Source organism: Aptenodytes patagonicus, chromosome 9 (assembly GCF_965638725.1).
Source record: "Aptenodytes patagonicus chromosome 9, bAptPat1.pri.cur, whole genome shotgun sequence".
NCBI lineage: Eukaryota > Metazoa > Chordata > Aves > Sphenisciformes > Spheniscidae > Aptenodytes > Aptenodytes patagonicus.
The window spans coordinates 2,325,701-2,345,617 of NC_134957.1; the positions used below are offsets into that span (position 1 = coordinate 2,325,701).

General features: G+C 47.3%; 1 protein-coding gene across 1 annotated transcript in view; it reads right to left on the reverse strand.

The window, feature by feature from the left end:
• Positions 1 to 19,917, reverse strand: part of GPC4 (glypican 4) — a 72,704-nt gene that overhangs the window by 18,346 nt on the left and 34,441 nt on the right. Inside the window, exon 3 of the mRNA XM_076346912.1 lies at positions 6,365 to 6,756. Within this exon, the coding sequence (XP_076203027.1) occupies positions 6,365 to 6,756 (392 nt within the window). The remainder of the gene's footprint in view (positions 1 to 6,364; positions 6,757 to 19,917) is intronic.

Below are 19,917 nucleotides of genomic sequence, written 5' to 3' on the forward strand. Positions count from 1 at the left end.
ACAGCCACCAGAAAACACAAAAATCCAACAATTTGAAAATAAATGCAGTGAAATTACTTTTGATTTATACTGTGTTTTCGCTGCAAAAAACTGAATTAGGGCAATACTGGATAAAGAAGACTGAAGGAGTAACTTCTCAGTGACATGAAAGATGATTTCCTGACTTCAAAAACTAACTCCAAAGCTGACTGAAGGACTGTGGGATGCTCCAGGTGTGAGCAGCCAATTTAGACAAGCGAAGTGTCGTCAATTTTTGGGACCAACACAACCTTACTTGCATCATTTTTTCCTTCCCTCAGTGTTGTGCAAGAGCATCATCTTGGCACATGCCGGTCCAGACGTTCAGCTCACTGTGAAGCACAAGATCACTCAGGCGGCTCTTGGTTTGCTTCCCCACCCCAAATATTCCAATGAAAGTGTTTTGGAATTAACTACGCATTTAACCAATTTTTCTGGCCCGGTGCTAGCATATGAATAATTTAGAAAGCATCTGGTTCAACCACAGATTTGGGCCTCCAAGGCCTTGCACAAGGGACCACATTTAGGAGCAATACTTGGGAACCGCACAGCTCTCTGCCTCGTCAGTATTCGCTACCTGTGGCGATGTCTGCTGCAGCTTTATCTTGTTGGTTACAGTCACCTCTGTGTGAGGAAAAGTTCAAGAGTACATTTACATTTGATTCCCTAGTTATAGCTTGCTTTTCCCCCTCCCCAGATGTGACACTGCCAGAGAGGAACAGCAGAGCTCCTGAGAATCACGCTGCCGGTCACTCGACCTGCTCAGTCTCAATATTAACGTGTCAAGAGGGGAGCACCATGTGCTTGTCTTCCCCACCAGCACCCCCAGCCCAGAGGGGAGGGGGTGGGGGGGACTCCGGTGCCAAGCAGACGCCTCTTCCACCGAACGCTTAGGGAGTGATGCAGCATCTCCTGCTCTTGGTGTCCTCAGGACCAGTGCGCCTTTCAAACAAAGCTTGCTCTCCAAAGCACCTGCCTCTCCCCGACCCAGACACAGCAGATAATTAGGAGCGTTCTGTTTGCTTTGATGAGCAAAACGGCGAGAACATTTATCTTGGCAGCTACACCCAAAAACTCCCTTATTTATCCCTCACATTGTTTTCAAAATTAGCAGCAGAATGACAGTGGGGGGGGAGGCAAAGAAAGAAAAAGAAAGAAAAATAACCCCAGTGGACCGAAATGCTCCTGCATGATGCCATCAGCTCCAAACCCACAGCCGCATCCATGCGCGCTCTCGGCACGTTAAATCAGCGATGATTGCTGCTTGAGCATGCTTTAAAGGCTATGCCTAGCGCAGACCCTCAGATGGCTGGAGCTGAGGCAGATGCAGCCACATTCTTGGCAGGTCTTCTCAGGGTCATCTTTGATGTGGAGAAGTGCTTGGTATTGTTTTCTGCATTGATGTTTGCCCTTGGCATGTGGAAGGCAACGTCCTTGTGCACGGCGGCCCCTCGGTCTGGCCCCACGGCTTGCAACTTGCTGCCTGGACAGCACTGCTCCTTCAGAGGCCCCTCTGCAACACTAAAAGGGCTCCTTGGCTCTTCCAGCTGGTTCTCGGTTGCCCATTAAGCAGCAGGATCTGTCCCCCATCTCCTCTCAATGCATGCAAGGAACACATTTCTGTCACTTCCCTGGGAGGGTTTGCTCTTACCCAAAGGGTGCCCAGTTTCGATGGATATAGGAACATGAACTTCTTCCTGAAGAAGGATTAAGGACACATTCCCCTTAAGTCAAACCAAGGGCAAAGACCGCACAAAGGGAGATTGGACCTTTGCTCTCTGACTAAACTTTTAGATCCTCAGATGGTAATTACGAGGGGCACAACACTTACTGAAATAGGAGCTCAGTGCCCTAATATTTTTGATGATACAGGCCTTAATTGTTACTCATTCAGTGTTTTATTATTTTCATCACTGCTTCTCCTAAGCTAATGTCTGGTCCACATTCTGCATCCATGCTGAAAAGGGCAGGAGCCACGGTTCAGGAGATGCAGCTGGAGGTAAGGGAGCTCACACAGGCCAGCAGTAGGTTGGTTTATGCAGGTTCAGCGCTTCACCTTGTGCTCCATGGATGCCTCATTAGAGATGAGGCAGCTCAGAGCAAAGGGGGTTAAAAACGCACCGGACTCTCGCTCCAGCTTTGGAGTGGCTGTGGGAAGGCAATCACCTGCCCCCTCCACAATTCTCTTCCATAAACGGTTTGAAGAAAATTCCCTCCTTAGCTGCTATCATCACACTTCATTAGGGAAGAAATGCTGATACCAAGGAATCTGAGCCTCCTCCACCCACCGCAAACATCTCCAGCAGCTTCTTCTTGGCTGTTAATGTCTCTTGAGGACAGCAGATGACGAGGTAGACGTATTCCTCATATGAAACTGTGCATTATTTCATACGGCTCATATCTGTGCTTCCAAATTAAACACCATTTCTTGCATACAATTTTGAAGCTGCTGCCTTTCCCAGGGTTCCCAAGGATGGGCTGGAAGCCCCTTTCCAGCAGCCTAAATGCTTTGGTGGCAATTGCACCTTGTGTGGCTTTCACCACGCAAATGCTTGTTGGGGAGGTGATTTGGGAACCTCCAGAGCTCCCAGCAGTTCCTCAAACGATCAGACGCAAGGGCAAGAGGGAAAAGTGGTAAAAGAACCCCAAAACAACAGTTCATCAGCATATATCTCCTGGGGGACTACAGAAAACTCTCACCACCACTGCAACTGCAGGAGGTCCCATCTGCACGTCCCCATCTGCAGCTCTGCGGAGAGACAGTGATGCAAATACAGGGGTTCGATGTCATGTGGCTGCACGCTTCGTCCATCATGCCCCTCCACTGCTGACCTCCAGCCAGACCTCCTCTCCCAGCCCTTGGGTCAAGCAGGCTCCTCCTGACCCTACAAAACACTGTGAGGGGGTTCAGTCCTTGACTTCACCTTCTCCCCACACAACGGGGACCCTCCATCCCATACCTGTAGTTGACCTGCACCCAACAAGCCCCTGGGCACTTTGCCCTCAAAGGTGTCATGACCCTTGACTGGGCTGTGGGTTTAATCACATGTAACTAATTAAGGGAACATCTCTGCAGCTTGAGAACAGCCCAGTTGTAGGTTCTCACCCTTTTTCGGTCACTCTGGGCTCTGGCTTGTATTTGCTCCTTTTTTCCACCCCTGGCTGGAGCAGGAAATGTCACTGCTGGCAGCAATTTAACCCGGCTGATTTTAGTGCTTGTTGAGCGCTAAGTAGCAAGCGAGCAATTAGGGGATGGGCAGATTTCCGTCTCCCGAAGGCGAGGGCAGGAAGGTCAGAGAGAAAGCACCAGGCATCAGCAGGCGACAGAGGGAAGCGCTGGAGGCCCCCAGCCCCTCGCAGCCCACCTCAGATGCAGGACCCATCTCTAGCAGGCAGAAATGGCATCCTGGTTTTTCTCAGGATGGATCTGGAGAATTTTGTACTTTTTGGGTCCAAAGGAAGGAATTTGAGGGGTGAAGACTTGAGCATCAAAATTGTGGTTTTTAGACAGTTTGAAAAAAGTCTGTGCTTTCTCTCCGTTGTGTGTTTGGGCAGCAGCACATGGCTTCTGATCCATCCAATGCCGAATTAAAGCTATTTCCTAGCATTCTGGTTCAGAAATGAAGCATACTTGCAGCTTTTCAATATTCTCTCTTCTTTTCCCCCTTTACTCCCAAACTCATGCAAGAACAATACCTTTCTAAATGCATCTCCCTAGTGAAGATGTAAAAATATATCGGATCATTAAAAAGCCATCAAGGTTGTTCTACTGTAAAGTGCTCTTTGCTCTCCTGATAGCACCCCGGGAAAGTAAAAAGCAGCTGGGTCTTGCAGTAGTTTGTATTTCTCCTCCTGAGGATTTTCAATTAAACATTTTTAACTTGCTCGTTACAAAACACATGAAAAGTAAAACTAATTTGCATTACTTCGGACATTTTTTCATAAAGAAGAATAGAAGATTTATCCCTCAAGTTAATCCCTGGTATAAGCAGTCATCCCACTACAACTCCTGAGTAAAGATAATAAGGAAGCAAAGTCAATGGAGTCATTATATAGAGCTCAGCAAAGCCGGGCTAATCTATATGTAATGTGGGAAGCCCCAAAACACAACCGCAAAGCAGCAGGTATAAAGAGATCAGCTTTTAAACCCTCATATAGAATTTCGCATTGTGTCTTGCAGAAACGTGATGTTAGATTTCCACTGAATTAGATTAAAACACTATAGAAAAGATTATTATCCCTTCCACTGCTGCAGCTAAAGCTTAGGTATTCAGCAGCAGGGACTTTTGCTACCACTTCGAAAAGTCAATCTGTTGCAGGATTTCCAGTGCAACTTATGAAACTGAAGTGGAAAATGCAGTAACTGTGATCGTCCACGGCGCGTGAGCTATTTTTGCAGCTGAGTGGGTCTGTGGGTAACCTTCCCCACTTGAGCAATTAATTCTAGAGTTGAAGGCAACTCTACACTTGAGGATCTTCAAAAGGGAAAGAGAAATCACGACGCCACCTCGGGTTCACGACTCTGATTCGTAACAGATGGGGGGACCGTAGCTCTCGTAGTCCCATGTCAAGCCTGAAGACGTTTTGATGAATTCTGAGCAGATGGAGCATAAACACGATCCCTCATCCATGCACGTTTACAGCCTATCAAGTGATTGCACATTCCCGAAAACTGTACTGGGGCTTAGCGCACGGACCTCCCACCCGAATACTTCATCCGCACTCTCCAGCAGTGAAAACCCTTTTTCCCTTTCTTTCTGACCGCAATATCTACCACAACGCTACACAGGCAGAAACAAGAGTCACCAAATTTAAAACCCCAACCAAGAGGTCGACTGGCTTAGCCAGTCACCTGACATGGAGACACAACGCTTGGCCTCATCCAGCACTGACCCTCCCTCCCCACATCTCCTTCCCACCACAGGACAGGGTCCCTGAAGCTGGAGGGTTTTGTGGTCTCGTAAGACGGACCCCACATGTCACCCACGGAGCTCCACAACACCCATCCTCAACCAGCAGCATGCAGACATGTCTCACGCAAGAGTCATCACTATTAAATGGGGACTCAGGGTGTCCAAGGACTTGAACCTGCCATCGCTGGCTTACAACTTGCTCCTGGAGCCTGCGTATATTAGTATGGCAACTCTTTCCTTCCTAATATTCTCTGCCCTATCGCACACACGCAGGCTTATCGCAGGCTGTTTTTCTGATTTCTCTTCAAGAAAAATTAACATGGAAGCAGATCTTTTTTTTTTCTTTCCAGAGAGACAGTATTTAATATTATCCCTGTAAGTCAAAGTAATTTGAATTATTATCTCACTTAATGATGCTGCTTGTGCTGCCTCCAAAATTGCATTCTGCTGCTAAGAGTACCTGAACAGCTATTCTTTTCTGTTTTACTACCTTCCCCCCCCCCCCTCTTTCCTGGCACTTAGGGTGATTCAAACTAGTGCGTGCCCTTTCAGCCTGGCTTTTTATTACTCTGTAACCAGGCAGAGAGAAAGTAAACCTCTCTCTGCCCGATTAAATGATTATACTAAATCTTCTATAGCCCACAGGAAACGAGCTGAGTTTGTTATAAAGGAAATCACTAATATTTGTTACCTCACACAATCACTTTAAGGGCATTGTTGACTACACCTGTTCCCTATACCATACAACTCAGACTAAGTTACAGTCAACCTCCTGTCAAAAAAAAAAAGTCACCCCACTTAAACCACTCCGAAGTGGTTTATAAGAAGAGGGAGGTAAACATTTAAGTGACCAACACATCACATCTGTTTGACCCCCCAAAAAAGTGACTCTACCATAGAAGTGTGAGGTCTAACTCATGCTGCATGTGTGGCACCAAGTACAACTGGCTCCTGCCCTGTGCATATGGCTCCGGCTTACTGTTATCATAAAAGTACTGTTTGCTCATATTAACAGCCTCTCCCTGTGCCTGGGAGCAAGGAGCAAATCATCAGCTGCTCCATAACAGATGCCCATAGCATCCAAGACTTGCTGTAATTTGAAGGCAATATTAAGAAGAAGATACAGCCATTACACAAGCAAACATGGTTATTTCCACTACAGAAGGTATTTAATTTCCTGCTTGTTGCTGTTCCCTAGACAGGAGGACAGCATCAACCTGGGGAACATCCCTGCTACTGGGCTGCAGCACTGGATGGTGGTATCCCCAGAAAGTGACTCTACCATGCAACGGCATGGCCAACGTAGATGGAATTTGGTTCCACCTGCACTCAACTACCAGCAACACCTTTAGGTACCTAGACAGGACAACAGGGAAAGACACTACCTATCACAGGTCCATGGGACATGGGAATAATCACGAGACGGAGCTCACCGCAGACACTTTGCTCACGACGTCCCTTGCGACGGCAAGGCCCTGCGCAAAGGTGCGGGCGGCCACGAACGCTCGCGTCACTTGTAGCTTGAGCTTCCGCGGCACGTCCCCAAAGGGCTTCAGCTGCTCGGTGTACTTGCTGACGCACTCGAGGTACTCGTCCGTGAAGTGGTACTGGGGGTTGACCAGCCGGAACATGCGCTCCAGCAAGCGCGCCCAGAACTCATTGAGCATCTCCTCCAGGTTGACGTTGCCACCTACGTAGTATCGCTTCAGCTCCACAAAGAGGTCCTTGAACAGCTCCGAGTTCTGCATGTACAAACGGCCGTACGTCCGCACGAACATGTCGTTCAGTGACTTCTCGGCGTTTTCGAGAAGTTCTTTAAAGAACTCTAGAAAAGAGGAAGAAAAGCCATGGTAAATGCCGGCATTGGGTCACGTGTTCGCATGGTTCTACAACCACTGCCATTGCTTAACTGGAAAATTCAGTGCAATGAGACCATCACGCAAATGAAATGGAAAGTTAAAGGACTCCCTAAAAATTTTCAAACAATTTATATATCTCAAAATACTTGATTACTCTTCATAAAGCAACACCCCCAACCTCTCTCCACATCCAAAGACTTGCATGAGTGAAATCTCTTTTGATGCAAATCTGAATATCATGACAAAAGTCAGCAAATTGCAGGGGAGGGGGGGGAAGTCCAGTTTCTTATGTTACCATTCAGGCATCTTAAAAGAAGGAATTTCAAAGCACAAGACTATCAGAAAGCAAAAAGAAAGATTTTTTTTTTTAAACAGACATTTTGCACAAATGGATCTTTCTTGTCAATTCATTTTCTGGAATGATCATAAACCACCCTCAAAAATTAACAGATTTTAATACATTTTAAAAACAAACCCAAAAATCTACCTGCAGGTTCTTTCTTCTGTCTTGCAGGTTTGTCAGCTCTGGGGCAGGGCCTGTCTCTAATTACCTAATTGGTCATGATTGCAGACAGGGTTTCAGATGTTTGTGGCAGTACAAAAAAACCCCACAATTAAGCCAGAATTTGTTCAAAATCCAAGGGCTAAACACTTGGCACAAGAACGACAAAGAGATTTTTTCAGATGACAGCGGACGGACAGGGGCCCTTGGGTTTCATCACTTTCTAAAAGCAAATCCCAACTCTGGTTCACCCTCCCAGAGCACCAGACAGCCCAGTGCCAGAGCGCGGCTGCTGCCGAAGCGCTGTCACCGCATCTTGGCAGTGCCACACATGCCTCTGATGCCGATAACGAGCTGACCTGATGATGTCTGGCACATCAGATGCATCTGCCAGGTCAGTTTAAAGAACATCCCCCACCAAGACAGCACCACCAAAGCCTTGGCACATGGGTCTAAGCACAGACCACTCTACTGCTAAAGCCTTTGCCTTGGAGATTCGGTGTAGATGAGTTAAATTAAAATAAAAAATAGGGGAGAGGTCCATTAAACCAAATGCATTTGGGCCATTTTGGAAAAAAAGTCCACGCTATGTGGCCTTGGGAAGGAGCTAAGGAGAGCAAGGATAGGTGCTGCCGGGACAAACCATCACATGCCGGCGGTCCCTGCGCCGGGCTGCCGCCCATTTGCTCCAGCTCCGCAGGGGATGCCGGCACCCCGGGGCGCGGGCGCAGCCTCTCCACCGCTAAGCACAGCACAGGCAAGGAAGCGTATTATTTTATGCATGCCACCAGCAATTGAGGATTCTGACCTCTGCTTTTCTGTGACTCATATTCAATAAATATTTTTTAATAAAACATGCCTCTGTTTTTTTTTAATCCTCAAAGGAGTAATGTTTAGAGCTAGGAGTTGTTAGAAGGGGGGGATATTTTGGCCCAGTGTGAATTTAAACCTTGTTAAAACGTATTACAAGTATGCTGAAGTTCAGATTTTCATCTTCAAAGTGCTCCAGTACAAACAAAGCCTAACACAGAAAACATTTTCTGGAAAAACTGAAACATTCTTTGAGTTCCTGATGAACAAAGTCATGGGGCTCAGGGCCTGACATGGCTGTATATAATGCAGCCTCTTAGGAGCACAAGAGAAATGATCCAGGGAAGAAGAGATTGATTTCAAACACCCGACACGTCCTCTGTCCAATATCAGCAGGAACCTCCACTTTCGTTCCCGTGACTGGCATTTCCTCTCCAGGAAGAATTTTTTTCTGTTGAGTTTATACTATAGAGATTAGCTTGGTGTATATTAATTTCTAATTCACTTAATCATTTTGAAGGCTCACTTCCTTCCTTTGCTCAGACCTTTCAGTATCACCAAATAAGTTATTTATTTAAATACTTTCATGCCAGGCACAAGAGCTGGCAGATGCATCAGCAAACTCTTCAAAAAGAATTAAGATTTCAAAATTGTATTGATGGGAAATCTATTAAATACTTCCAACCACCAGTCTAAAGGAACCCAAAGTAATGTTTTAAGCCAGGAAAGTTATCTCAAGTAATACACCCATAGTATCATAACCAATTTATTCTCCTGCCCAAACTCATTTTATTGGTTACACTCCAAACTGGAAGTTGAATAAACTGTATCCAGGCTTTAGAGCACTTCATCTCTCAGCAATTTTTCATGTGGGCTAGCACCACTGTTCATTAATTAACCTGAACAAAAAAAAGGCAACCTAATTAGCAGCAAATAGCTGTGCACCTGCAGTCTTCCAGCCAGCAGCTTCTCCTTGCCCAAAAGGAAGGTAAATAAAGGAAATGAAAACTTCCCACCAAAACCAGCCACTTCTAAAACCCCAACACAACACTGCTGAAGGAGGCACCACATACGTGCAAAGCTGTCGTTTCTGGTTTGAGCGCCAGCCAGCGTTTTCACAGGCAGAAAACACCCGTTCTCAAGTGCCACTTTCCAAATAAGAAGGGGAGGAGGACAGAGGAGGCTCTGTGTCTGCAACACAGAGTCAGCACCCATCCTCCCATCCCACAAAGCTTCCCCACCAGCATGCACCTGCATCCCCGAACCGTGCTAGATGGGACGCCCTGGTGACTGGGACCGGTGGCTTGGCCCATGGGCGGCCTTGCTGACACCTCAAGGCTCCTAGGGTGGGGATGAGGTTGAGAAGGTGGGGAGGAGGGATGCTGAGCACGGCACTGGGGACGAGGGGCCACCCCACGCCAGCAAGCGGGGATGGACCCAGTGGCAGGACATGCATGGCAACTAGCTGACATCTTCCTCCATGCAATGCACAGCTGTTGCATTAGCACTCTGTCCTGGTTTCGGCTGGGATAGAGTTAATTTCCTTCCCAGTAGCTGGTACAGTGCTGTGTTTTGGATTTAGGATGACAATAATGTTGATAACACACGGATGTTTTAGTTATTGCTCAGTAGTGCTTACACTAGCCAAGGACTTTTCAGCTTCCCATGCTCTACCGACTGAGAAGGCTGGAGGGGCACAAGAAGCTGGGAGGGGGCACAGCCAGGACAGCTGCCCCAAACTGGCCAGAGGGACATTCCACACCATGTGCCGTCATGCTCAGCACAGAAACTGGGGGAAAGCTGGCCGGGGGGGCCGCTGCTGGGGGACTGGCTGGGCATCGGTCGGCGGGTGGTGAGCAATTGCATTGTGCATCGCTTGCTTTGTATATTCTTTTATCATTATTATTATTATTACTATTTTATTTTATTTCAATTATTAAACTGTTCTCACCTCAACCCATGAGTTTTCTCACTTTTACTCTTCCAATTCTCTCCCCCATCCCACCGGGGCGGGGAGAGCAAGTGAGTGGCTGTGTGGTGCTCAGTTGCCGGCTGAGGTTAAACCACGACACACTCTTAACTTGGTCAGCAGCAGGGATTAAATTTTATATATATACACACATATATATTACATATATATGTGTGTGTGTGTGTGTATATATATATATAATGCTTTACTCTAGCTGTTGGCATACTACAAGTCTGCATCCTCAGTTTCTGTCTCCCTTTCAAGAAATCAGCTTGGGCGCAGCAAGGAACATTAAGCTTTTCTTTGTGCAAACCATGGGCACAGACATCTGCAACGAAGAGAAGAAAGCCCAAAAGCCCTTTTTATGACTTAAATGCTAAACTGACTAGTAACTCCCTACATCTAATTAGATATTAATTCTCCCCTTCACAGAAACAAGCTGATTAGCAAGCACCAACATAACCCAGCATTAACCTTGCCACCACAAGAAGAAAAATGGCAGGTTCCTCTCTTACGTCTTGACTGTTTGCTGGGTAAAATAAATGACCACCTTTCATTTGTATTAGAAGTTGACTTGTTCTCAAACAAAGCAAACACACAAAGGCCTCAGTTGCTTATTTTACAGCACTGTAAAAGCACGTTTTACAGCTGTGTTGCAAGCAATCTGTACTCATTAAATTATCACTCTGACAGGCTTCCTGTGAAAAGCTGTCAAACACAAACATTTTTCACAGACGACAAATCATACTTTGCCAGTGCTCTCTGAGACGCCGCTATCCAGAGGGATGGCAGGCTCTCTTTTCCTTACCAGTTATCTTGTTTAAACTCCCAGAACAAGGGCTGGCCCCCCTGTCGACAAACAGGCATAAGCACACACACAACTCCGGGGACAGCTTCACAAATTGACCCACGGGAGCAGCATGTGGCTTAAAGGTCTCCCCGGCTCCCCTAGCTAAGAGCAGAACACAGAGAGATGTCTGGGTTTCATGGAGAGGACAGATCGCAGACAAGGCATTGGGCTAACGTGGCTCAGCCAGCTCTGGTCCAACCTGATACGGGAGCAAGTCCACATTTTACTACCTCAACCCATCTCAGCTAAGCCCTGCCGATGCAAAGTCATCTGGTCGCTCGGGGTGATGCTCAGGAGGATGAGAGCAGGGGCGAGGGCACCAGCGCTGCCATCCGCTGAGCGCAGCCAAGCTGCCCGGTGGGACCAGAGCCACAAAACCTTTCCTAACACCAAGAAGAAACTTTAAAATTTGTCTGTATTGCAAAATAAATCCTGTGGACGCTACAGACTTTGATGCTCAAAGGAAGATGACATTTCCAATGCAATTAACTTTTAGAGATAGAAAAGGCAGTAATCTGCAGTCAGGCAATCTACAGCTCTGGGCTCTGTTTATTCTGTTAACCCGTTTGAATTTCAGGGTAGAATTTCAATGCCCAACACTCAGGGAAATCCTAGAGATGACATGAAACAGTAAGAAAGACTAGATGTGACATATCTGGTATTTCTGCAATAAGAGTCCCGGAAAAGAAAAAGAAATCTCTGCTTTTGAACAAACCCTTCCATAAAAGAGCACAGTGGGAAAATATAACCATAGTTACTTGGCAATCTCCTTTTTTCAGGTAGTAAGATGTATTACCTGTTTGCAGCTTGAGGGCAGACCAGCCCTGCCAGTAACCCAGCACAGGAGAGCACCGCACCTCCCCAGGGTGCTTCCACATGACATCAGTTTCCACTGCCAGAATAACTCAAAACAATCTTTCTTCCAAATTGCGGATATATGAGCTACTTAAAGAAACACAATCACTCCACTCACTGCAAGGCACAGGGCAAATCCCACCTCCAGACAATGCACCCACTTCCTTGGATTTTTGTGCCCAGTATTTTTTTTTAATCTTGGATTCATAGGTCTCATCTGAAAATACTCTTTTTTTAAGTAAGAAGGGATGCAACATTTTCCTGTTCCTCATGCTAACATTTTCAGATATATTGAGTGGGATTTTCATACAAGAGGGCTTTTGATGAGGAGAGCCCACTGCTGTAGGGCACCTAAATCAAAGGCAGCTCCTGGAAATTAGATGAACACATCAAAGGGGCACGTTCCCCTTCACCCACAGGTAGGTTTGGCATTTCCCTACGAATGCTGGTGACAGAAGAAGCAGCAAAACTGCCTGGCCTGAGCTGCCTCCTGCCACCACAACACCGTCAGCCCCTCAGCAGGACCAAAGCACCGGTGTCCTCTGCCCCTCCAGCCATGCCTGAGGCAGGGAGTCCTCAGGGCTGAACCCATAGCCAGCCACCATAGGAGTGCAAAGTTTTGCCTTGAATTTCCCGATCTTCAGGAATGAAACACATTTATTTCAGAGAATAATTTCCCAGAGAGAAGCACAGTGCTCCACGACACCCCGCTTGCTCCTCTTCCAGCAACTGCAAAGAGTCAAACCATGAGCAACCCAGAGCTCAGCGCCAAAAATCTGCAGTTTTTAGAGCAGAGAAAACCTTAACTCTGGTGCAAAAAAGGCAGAGAGTCTTATCCAAGAGCTCAGCAAGGCTGTTGAGCCGACGTGTTCTCTGCAGATGCCCATCTGTTGGCCATGTTCAGGTGTGCTGGTGTCCTTCCAAAAGGAGACCATGGCTACCATGTACTTTTCTGCTCCCAAAGGCCGCCAGACATCCTACATTTCCCATGCACCAGGTTTGCTTAGTTTAGAGCTGTGTTTTCAATCGGCCTTATTCTGTTTGAGGTTTCCAATTAACTATGCAAACAGATACCAGGTAGACATGCAATTACTCAACACACCTTAAAAAACAAATAAAACCAGGCTCAAGCACGCAGAGGGAACGTGCTGAATTTTTATGGGCACAATTAATTAGTTTCAGATAATTTGCCACCCAGCTTTTTGGGTATACTCTTAATATGTTGTCCAGATTATGATTAATTAAGGACCGTCTGTCTTACCAAAACCTTCAATTTGCTGGTCTGTATAGACAATTATGCTTTCTAGCATGTACAGGAGAACTCTGCCACAAAAAGATTAATTATATTTTCTCATAAAATGGTTTACTCAAAATGTCCACAACAGCAAGATGGATTCCCAGACGAACGCTCTTGCCCAAGCCGCGGCCCCGAAGGCTGTGCCACGGAGGGGCCGGTGCTGGCACCATCCCAGCGCCTTCACAGAGGTGCATCTGTGGATGCAAACTCCACCCTGCAGCTGCTCCTACCATGTGAAGCAAAATTCAATCCAGACAGATAAAAGGAGCTTGGAGGAAAAGAGACGAATGTTTCACAGCTCTTTTCACCTCGAAGGTGAAGCCATCCGTAGCCATGCCACCTCCTCCAAAGGAAAAAGATTTTTTTTTTTTTTCTAAATGCGCCTCATTACTTTTAATACGCCTTCACTTCCTTTACTGCCTATACCGCATTTGTAATTTCCACCAGGGAAAAACAAACCATAGCTTAACAACCTTTTTCCAGAAGTGTTGAGAAACCGATGAATACATAGTGTTAACACATTTATTGAATATGAACTCAGGAAGGGCAGGGCAAATCCACAAGCTGTTTCTCTGTCCTGTTTTCAAACATGTGTTAGCACTTACTGACATGGGAAGAACTCTTCCGCGGAGTTTGAAGAAGTACAGGCTTAAATCATGCCAGTGTCACAGCAACAGCCCTGACGTGAACCTTGGAGAGCTGGGAGGCACAACATCATCTCCCCAAACTTTGCTTGATTAGTGAAAGGTTTCAAGACAATAACAACAACTGGTCTGCAGCCTCATAGGAGAAAAAACAACCACTAAAAACCAGGATTTCTAGAACTTCTTGTTTCTTGAGGGCCCAAGAACATAATCTTCATCTGCACCCCAGGGCTGGCAGGAGCCCAGAAGAACAGGGAGAAGCTAAAATACAGTGCGAGATCACCGCCATCACACTGAGACCAAGCTCGTTAAAGGAATAAGAAGCAACAAACTAGGGGGAAAAAACAGTATGGAGATTGCAGTCTGTGATTCAAGAAGCAAATAGCAGCACATCGCATCCTATTGCACGCAACAGCCATCCCATGAATTAGGAAAGCAGCAACAGCAGAAATGCCCTTGGTCCCCTCTTGGTCCATCCCGCTCTGCCGCATCCCACACAGCAGGACAAGCCCTGTCTTCACAGTCTCCTCATCCCCATTTCCAGGGATCGTCACTGCTCACGCGTCCCATTCTGGGTCAGCTATAGAGGGTTTCTCCTGCTGCTCCCACGCTGCCTCCTCCCCGAGTAGCAGGTCCTTCATTCCCAGCTCTTCCATCCTCCTCCTCATGACCACAACTCAATGACCGTCTTCCCCAATGCACCTCCCTTGCTGCTGCTTCTTCTCCCTCCATTTGCTTGCTCTTCCCCCTATGTCTAATTTTCACTGTACCCATTCCTCAATCTCAACTGACCTTTCAAACACATCTATTATCTCTCAACTGCTTTAGCCTGCTGACCCAGGTCCATTTGGTACCAACACACCAACTTCCCACCCCAAACAGCAAACATCACCTGCAAAATCTGAAAGCGAGTTCCTTCAGGGTGCCTCCCGCATAGCCCCATTCAGATGAGCTTTCTGGGACACTGACTAAGGTAATTCACGCACACGGATTTTTCCAAGCCTCCCTTCCTACGACTGCTGTCGAAGAGCTTGGGGAGGACCCGTGCTGCTGAGCGGTGGAGATGGCTTTCTCGTTCCTGCTACCTCAGTTCCCCTCATCTCGTTATATTTGCATGGAGAACAGTTCTAGGTAGGGCCACCTCTCTTATTTGTTCATCCAGCATGCAAACAGCCGGACGCTAAGACATTACAGTACATTTAACACTAACAGAATTGCTCCAGCTCTGCACCAGTGGAGTATCACACCCCCAAGCCCTCCACAAGACCCCAAAACACCACCAACTCAACAGGCATCCAGGGGAGCAGCTCCCAAGGCTATGCAAGCAATGAGAGCCCGCACATAGGCTAGGTGGCTCCTTTGTGCAGGAAGGAGGAAGAGAGAGTTAATTTTAAACAGACAAACAATAGCTCATTGACTGGTTGACAGCCATTAGTAACCAGAGAGCACAGGGCACGTTTCCTGTAGCCAAGTATAAAGCGTGCTGCCCGCATCTTTGGTTTTGGAAAAAAACTAAAAAGGTAAGAGCAGTTTACCTGTGATCTTAATAGCAGAACTGCTTGGACCTGAGATGGCAGAAGACTCTCTGATCCCTCCAATCCCATACACAAAGTGGTTTTGCCCGTTGCTGAAGTCTTTGCTCAGTTACAAAATCCAGTCTCTCTCTTCCCCCGCCCAACCTACAGGGCAGGAGCCTCCCCCACATTGAGATCTCTTCCTTCTGAGATGACTTGACCTCAGGATCTTTCTGAGCCTCCCAAAACAGAAGTCTGGTCCCCCACTGTCAGACGAGCATCACCCTTCTCAACGAACAAGACTAAAAATCACAGTGGTTTACGTACCTCCTTAAAAATCTCCAGATGGAGAGGAGCCAGTTAAAAGAAAAACAAACAATAAACAAACTTCCACTGTACAGACAGCAGACAATTTGTTTCATTATTGTTGCACTGAGTGGGAAAGCACAAACAAAAGCCCGCAAGTAGGATTTTCTAAAGGAAGTGTGTTGGTGGTTGCTCCCTCCTGCTTCACCTAAATCACTCCATCCCCACCCCAGGCAAGAACAGGTCTGAAACCAAGTCTGAAGGACTGGCTCTCAGCAACCGCTTCTTCTGCAAAATTTGAGGGACCTTCCCACCATTTTCTGCCCTGGTTGGTATAAGGTTTGGTGCCATCCCTTTCTGGAGAGGGACAAACGAGGCTGTGCCTTCATCTAGATGCGAGTGGCAGCAGATAGACAAAACCACTGTATTATTTGTATGTTAACAATGCAGTCATCGCGGGTGTGCTCGCCAGAGGATGGGTTGTAACGGTAGAGCTCTCTCCACCACACAGATGTATTCAGAAGCACAAACACCATGCGGCTCTGGCACAGCAAGCATCCAAGGTCCATCAGGTCTCCAATCTCAGCATTCCTGCTGTGCCACAATACCCAGAGCTGCCTCCTACAGAGATAAACGCACCGACAGCCAGGACTAGCCCCACGGTCCTGGGTGCCATGGACACAGGGGACCCTGGCACTCGAGCAGGATGAGGCCTCAGGTCTCTGCTCTTGCAGGCAGTTTCCAATAAAGAGTTAATGCGAGATGAAGGTCCCCAAAGGGCAGTTATTTCGGTAAGGCGGAGTGCTCCGATGGTCTGCCAAATTCTAACTATAGGAGTGGTGGGCTGGGCACCTGCAGGGCTCGTCTTTCACCGTTTGCCTCCGCACTGCCTGGAGCAGCGGAGAGGAGACCACCGAAAGCTTTCCCTTGTCCCTCCTGTGTCACTCCCAGTTATTAATACTTCCCAGCCACACATCCCGCTGCTCCAGCACACATCCCTGCTAACTCCTACCTGGAGACAGCGGCTGGAAGCCAAAGGTTATCTGAACAATGAAATCTAAATTCAGAAATGAGATTACAGGGGGTTTTTTTTCCCTGTTTGGGGAACAGGGAATACCTTCCTGCAGTTTGGAAGGTATTTGGCCAATGCCCCCCCGACTAGTCACTTGAACTCAGGCACAACCCAGTTATTGGAAGTAATTCGTGCACCCAGGAGTAACACAGGGCTCACACTAGATCAAGGGCACCCTGGGATGCTTCAAAGATGCGGGCCACGACCATGCTTTATACCTGTGGCTATTTTGCCCAACACAGACATGGAGCCTGCAAACAGGGGTCCCTCTCCAGCCCCTCTGCCCAGTCCCCACGCAGCAGAGGGATGGGTGCACCATGGTCTCACGAACCCCTGGCCAGCTCCTGCTGCTTGGATTCGGTTTCTTTCCGCTCACTGTCCCAAAGGGGTTTCGTTTTACACTTCTGTATTTGCTTTATCTTAAATGCTAATAGAAAAATCAGGGGGAGCAGACTGGAAACATTTAATAGCTTCCCAGACGCTGGCTCAGGCTGTACCATTTTGTACAAATCCTTCTGTCGCTTGGGCACTGGGAATGCCAAACCTAGTGCCAGCCCAGCCCAGGGATGGACAATCTCACGTTCACCTCCTGACATACCATTTCCGTACAACAAGGGTTGCAGAAGCTTGGTTGCCTTCCTTAAATCCAGAGCGTGCAGAAGGGACAAGCCTTGGTTTAAGTGCAACAGCAAAAGCGCTTGTTAAATGCAGGGGCAGGAGAACAAGCAGCCGCTTGCTGGACTCAGCCCCGCAGGGCAGAGGCTCAGTGGCCCCTCTGCTCACAGGGGGTGGGGGCTCTGTCTGTCCCACTCACTGTGCAACAAGCCTATTAAAAAAAAAAATCGTTTCTCCTCCCAGAAAAGGTCTGGCACAACAGTTACATCTTCCGAGATATTCAGGAGATGTCTTTAGTAACAAAAACCTAAGAACATCTTATCTAGGAAGCAAGAGAATAGCGGAAACGCTGAAGAAGAGTTACGTGCTATGTCCTGTCCCTGCGCCAGATCCTCAAAGCAGCTGAGCAATTTCCCCAAAGCACTGCTTGGATAGCACAGACCCCAGCGTGAAAAACTTCAGCCCAAAAGGGCAAGAGAGGTGAAAGTTTGAGTTTAATAAATGGGACCGAGCGTTTATGCAGTCTTAATGTCACCATTAATCCTATTAATGTTATTAATCCCTGGGAGAGGGAAGGGGAGTACATTAACTGGTGAAGATGAGACAAAACAAAGGAGATTTAAAAAAAAAAAAAAAAAAGAAAAAAGAAAAAAGGGGGTGGGAGTGGTGTGTGTTTAAAGCCCTGACTGCTATAGCTGCTTCTGTGGCATGAGATGTTGTCACAGTCATACAGCTTTGTGGCTTTCCCATGGCTGTCATTGTCACGGAGGGAGACGCTTACATGGCCAGAGAATCTCACCCACTAATTTCTCAATGAAGCCCATAAACGTATCTGAGATCATGTACACTGGAAAAAACAGGCAATCTTCACCTCTAAAAACACCCAGCAATGGGGAATCCGACAACTCCCAAAGTATTTTTTATTTTATCAGAAAAGCATTTCCCTTACTCCTGAAAATATATACCTTACTGCTACACTGGGATCAGGCTGGTGGTTTAAATCACAACAGGAGAGACCCTCAGGAGCATACATAGCTGTACTATGTATTTAGACACGATATATAAGATACGGGACTCCAAAGCTCCAGTCTTCTCCCAGTGTCTGCAAATCAAACACACGCAGGAGGATCTGACGCTGTCACATTATGCATTAGGAGCCAAAATGACTTCTGGTCAGCCCTTTGGGGACAGATAATCAGCAGCTTGTTCCATGCTCCTGATTAAGACGAGATAATCCATTTCTGTACAGCTTTGGTGTCAGATCAGAGCAATTCTGGCAATGGTTCCAATGGCACACAGTGCTCCGGCAACAGCTGATGCAAACACTCCAAAAGCCACGAGGCATCACAGCCTCTATCCAAAGGACATGCCGCCACTTCGACTGTCCTTTTGCAGCAGCAACTGCTGCAAAGGTCAAGCACATAACAGAGGCAGCACGGGTTTGCCTCTCCTCTCAGACCTGAATGTCAAGGCTGAGAGATTAGCAGCCAAAGAACCCGCAATAAAGATTTTGAAAGAGCTGGAGGACACGGATTGCTGCTTGAGCTGCATCCTGGAGTGGCCCTTCGCAGCATGGGGATGCATCACCCTGCAAGAGGAGTGTTCGACACACTTGCTGGGAGACCAGTTAAGTGAAGTGAATTCAGTCTCTGCAGTAACTCATCTTGCCTGCTCAGTCCCTCTACACAGCTGTAGGGCAGAGGATTTCTCTTAAACAGAGGAAGGTGCATGGCTCATTTTGTGTCAGCTTTATTTTCATTTGAATGGATTTAGCTACTAGCAATGAGGCAGCCCTAAAGAGCTGCAAATGCTAAAATCAGAGCATGGGACCATGCAAAGGAAGAGCTCTGGAAGGGATCACATGCTTTTCAAATCTCGTACCTAGAGATCGGGACAAATATGTGGGTCTTGAGTAGGTTGGGCACATTACACCAAAATAAGTGGTAAGAATTATGTTGGACAAGGAGAACTCAAACGTGCAAGGCAGAACAGACGACAGCTGACACAATGACCAAGTACCAGGACCAAAGGAGGAAACACCACACCATAAGCAGCGATCACACAGTAGGAGGCTTTTAAAAACAAACCAACAAAACTACCACAGCAGTCTCAGGCATGGCTCTCCAAAATTTTTGCAGAAGAGTCTGAGAACCTCAGACGGGAGACTCCCCAACCTGCCCCAGCCACCAGCAAGAGTGCTGCTGAAGAGGGGGTGCCTTCAGCCTCCAGGTGACTGGGCTGGAGGGAGAGAGGCAGTCATGATTAAAAGTCTTCCAAGAGGTAAATGATGGAGGATGGTAATCAGTTAATCTCTGCTTCCACCCCAGGTAAGATTAAAAAAAAAAAACCTCTAAATCAGCTTTGTCTGCAACAAATGAAGATTGAGATCTGATATTAGCAAACGCTCAAAGACAGGGCCATTAGGCTTTGGGACAAGCTGAGGAGGTTGCTAATTCTCCTTCATTAGTTTCGTACAGCACAGAGAAACGCCCTTCAGGGACAGGCCGGGCACAGTAAATCCAGCTTCCAGCAACAGGATCACACCCTTCCAGATTTGCCTGTCAAGGACTCCCAGGGCTAAGAGCAGGATGAGACCAGCACAGGGCACGCTGCGAGGGACTGACGGAAGAACGACGCAGCACAAACAAAACAGTTCGTACAGGGCTCCCTATCAAAGATCACCCATTTTGAAG